At 37.5% G+C, this 4,386-nt stretch overlaps 1 protein-coding gene across 1 annotated transcript in view; it reads left to right on the top strand.

Annotated features, from left to right (window-relative positions):
- lama2 (laminin, alpha 2) overlaps positions 1-4,386 on the top strand; it is a 198,122-nt gene that overhangs the window by 99,350 nt on the left and 94,386 nt on the right. The window contains exon 14 of the mRNA XM_016439772.1: positions 1,718-1,829. Coding sequence (XP_016295258.1) covers positions 1,718-1,829 — 112 coding nt within the window. The remainder of the gene's footprint in view (positions 1-1,717; positions 1,830-4,386) is intronic.

Below are 4,386 nucleotides of genomic sequence, written 5' to 3'. Positions count from 1 at the left end.
AACACCCATTTCCCTAAACTATAAACTCTATTCCCCTGCTTTGACACATGAGTCAGATTTGGTGAACTGTCACTGCAAAACTCTACACACAAATCCCTACATTTCTCAGTGCTTACACCATGTGGTCATTTAGAACGCACTAGCATTCGATATTGTTCACTCAAGTTAGCACAGTTTGAGCTCAATTAGCACACAATTACCCAAGTGTAAACACTAGGAGTCAAAATTGATCACACACCAATCAGAACCTTCAATGGATAGATAAAGAGGCCAAAGTCAGCTCATTCAGGTTTGAAACAATGGCTCCAAAGAGACGTGAAGGAAGAGGTCAAGGACACCAGAGAGGAGGAGGAGGAGGAGGAGGGAGTGGAGGAAGAACTGAAGGAAAAGGAAAAGGAAGAGTAGGAGGTGGAGGAGGAGTACGGAGAGGAAGAGGAGGAAGAGGAAGAGAAGGAGAAGAAGGAGGAGGAGGACGACAACATGGAAGAGGAATGGGAAGGGCAAGGGCAAGAAGACAAGCAGTCTCAGATGAAAGGACAACAAGCAACATAACTTATTAAAAAAACTAACTTATTAAATAACTTATAAAAAAAAAAAAAAAGTCTGATAGATGATTTCTTCAGTTTTGCATTTTTTTTTATTTATTTTTTTTATAAAACAGTATTTGACTGCGAACCTGAGATTTGATGCCACAAGGGTTTCAATCTTTCATAACAGTCACTGAACACTTAACTTTACTTTCAAGGGGGGTTATGCATAACAAACTTCCATATTCTGTAAAACAGGTCACATTGTTTCTGGTTCAGGTCTTGTGTATGTGCTTTGTTAAATGTGGAGCTATTATTACAGTTTAAATAGTTTTTTTTTTTTTTTTTTATCCTTGCTAAAACCTACAAATATTCTCAAGGCCACAGTATCTAATCATGTGAAATGGGAAGGAGCATGGGAAAAGATAATTCTGTCATTAAAGGCACAATATGTAAGATGTTTTTATTAAAATATCCAAAAACCACTAGAACAGTGTTATATATTTTGCTGACTTGTGTACTTACATTATCCCAAATGTTTCGAGAGAATCCAGAGAAATAAGCAATTTTAACTAGTGACACGGTGCGTGTCCATAGTGTCATTGTGTCGCCTGCTAAAGACGAATACGCGCCCTCTAGCGGCGAAAATTACATATTGTGCCTTTAATTACTCACCCTTGTGTCATTTCAAACCTGAATGACTTTCTATGGATCATAAAAGGAGACATTTTAAAATGTTTTTGAACTAAATCTTTGAAATTGTGTTCTGGTTTTTCTTTTCTATGCAGTTACACAGAATATGGCCTGGACACCCCAAAACACCATAAAAGCACCATAAACATATTATTATTAGAGTGATTCATACAACTATATTCCAAAGCTTCTGGAGTCATATGATGCTTTGTATCTCAAACGGACCAAAATGTCTTCCTTCACTAATCAGCTGTTGAGAGCACATCACAGAGTCAAACTCAAGAACTGGATCAGTTCAGTTTGTGAACAAATCATTCAGACTGGTTTTGTGAACTGGATCTGAACTGAAGTCAATAGAACAAATCATCCATGAACTGGGTATCATTTATTCTTTAATAAGCATGGCAAGGGTGGATGTAATCAACTGACAGCCCTGTGACGGACCACGCGCGCTCTCTGTCTCTCTCTCTCTCTCTCTCTCTCTCTCTCTCTCTCAGGTTGGGCCGTGTGAGCATGAGTGTGGCTGCTGAAGGCTCTGGCAGTGGCGTTCAGGCCCGCGCTGTGGAGGTGTGCCAGTGTCCTCCCGGATATGATGGCACTTCCTGTGAGGTAAGCAAGAAAAACAGTTACAAATAAGAAAGTAGAAATGAACAGGAGACACTCTGATGTCTGACACAGAAGAAGTTAGACCCTTCTCTGAAAGCTGATAATGATTGTAGGTAAAGCTCAGACCGTGACTTCGTTATCTTCAGGAAGAGCTGAGAAAGTCTGAAAATAAATCTTTCAGACGACACTTTAGATGGTTAAACCAAACCTCCTGTCATCATTTACTCACTCTCGTAATGCTGTTAATGATTTTTGTGGAACACAAACAGAAATGTGAAGCATATTCAGAAAGCCGAAAAAGAGACTGTTTGATCACCATGTAAAATAAACATGGGTTTATTTGAAATGAAGTCATTAGAGCACTGCAGTAGTTTTGTAGGTCAACCTGTACGTCCACAAAAATCCAATAGGATTTTTCAATTGGCTTTTGAATCATTGCAGAAAATAAGCTCTTTCACCAACACAAGTTTATGATTCTTACAGGTTTTGCTCATAATGATAATCTTCACAAATCAGCATAACTTTTTTTGAAGCCTAAATGCAATCGTCAGAAGTAAAAAGCTAAGTATAGGATATAAACAAACTACACTGCGGTCACATGACTTCAACATCAGCGTTAAGCTTTAACAACTCTTTCTATTTTCCCTGAAAGTTAAAATAGTTTTCAAGAGTGCGATTATAAACACAGCAAGGCTAGATGAGTTTTCCTGTTCGGTGTGACGTTTAATGTCTCCGACAAGCTCTGTAGTGCCATTTAGACACTTGTTATCAACTGCATTTTTCAAGACAAGTAAAAGCTTTAAAAAATCACAAGGTGATTGTATTAGCTGATGTATTTTATGTTGTAGAATAAAACGTGAAAATATCTTGAGCTTGCATTCACCACAGACCTTATTTCAGCCAAAAACCCATTGACTTCAGCACTACAGTCCAACTCATTTCCAGGTTTTGGCCTCCAAAAATACGTCATAAAGCACTCTACTAGCAAAAATATGTGAAAATGGGTTATTTCACAGATATAAATGGAGTGGAATATAATGAACGGTCCAGTTCTGTCACTGGATTACGAGTTTATCTGCTGCTAACAGCCTCAAACGGGACTCTGTCTTCAAGGATTCCACCTGGTAAACTGGCAAATCCAGACACTGTTGTTCCCCAGAGGTGTTTATCATAGCCGCTCAGTGTGTTTTAAACAGCATCCCAGTGGACTGTCTGACATACCTACTGTCAGATGCTCCTCATGCACCTCCGAGACAAACCCTGATCAAATTGTATTAGCAGTGGGCTGAATATCTAGTTTGTTTCAGGGCCTGTGTGTGTGTGTGTGTGTGTGTGTGTGTGTGTGTGTGTGCATGTTTATGTGGTTTATGAGGACACACATTTTGTGTGTGTGTTTGTGTTTGTGTGTGTGTGTGAGCTTCAGCAGCTGGGGTGGCTGACTGTGTTGAATCGCTTTCTCTCTGCATAAGTGTCTCCTCTATTAAAGCTGCAGTGGCTATTGATTTCTGAGCGAGCAGATTTTTATGCTGATGTGAGCAGGTCCCACTGGCCAAGAGACAGATTGAGACTGTGATCATCTCAACTGCAGGATAAACCCTCCCGTGACATCACCAGAACTCAAAGCTCAAATCACACACACACATACACACACATTTACTTGGCTAAATGAGGACACACTAGAGAAACGCTAATTCATAATAGAAATGTTTTCATTTGTTTTAAAATGTATTTGTTTTCCTTTTGAAGCAGTCCACAATCCAGTCGCACATTACGTATTTTTGAGTTTCTGTTGATCATATTTAACGACCTTTATGTACTGTATGTGTGTTGATCAATCTTTATACTACCAGTCAGAGTTCGGGATAATTAAGAGTTACTTTGTTTTTTGAAAGAAGTCTCTTCTGCTCACCAAGGCTGCATTTATATGATTTAAAAAAAAAAAAGATTTGTTGTGGACACTGTGATACTTTACCATTCAAAAGTTTGAGGTAAATAAGATTTGTTTTTTAAGAAATAATTTATATTTATACATTTGTAACATTTACAATGTTTCAAGTTTTCTATTTCAAATAAATGCTATTCTTTTTAAGTTTCCATTCATCAAAGAATCTTGAAAAATAAAATGTATCAAAGTTTCCCAATAAACAATTGGTGGAATAATTCATGCAAATGTCCTAATTAGTCTCCTCCTTTGTAAGAATAGCATAGCAAATTAATGTATAGCATTTTAACAATAGCAATAACCAGACAAAACAAAAAAGAAAAAAACATGGGTTTTCACTTTCTTTAGCATTTTTGTCTACAGAAACAAGCATGTTTAAAGGTGCAGATGGTTTTAAAAGTGCTTGCTTTGATCAAAACCAGTCATTTAAGAGCATTTTATTCTGGTTTTTAATTCACTGGAAATTATAAAAGTTTGATCCATCTAATTGAAAATGCACTGTTTGATGTGCTTATTAGAGCATCAAGTCAGGCCACCTTTATTTCTGTAATGTTTCATACAATACAGATCGAGTCAAAGCAGTTTCACAGTAATAAACAGGAAAATAGCAGAATCAAT

Source organism: Sinocyclocheilus anshuiensis, unplaced genomic scaffold (genome assembly GCF_001515605.1).
Source record: "Sinocyclocheilus anshuiensis isolate Anshui unplaced genomic scaffold, SAMN03320099.WGS_v1.1 scaffold1518, whole genome shotgun sequence".
In the NCBI taxonomy this organism is placed as follows: Eukaryota; Metazoa; Chordata; class Actinopteri; order Cypriniformes; family Cyprinidae; genus Sinocyclocheilus; species Sinocyclocheilus anshuiensis.
Note: the sequence above shows the minus strand (reverse complement) of the source record. Positions and strands in the feature narration are given on the sequence as shown.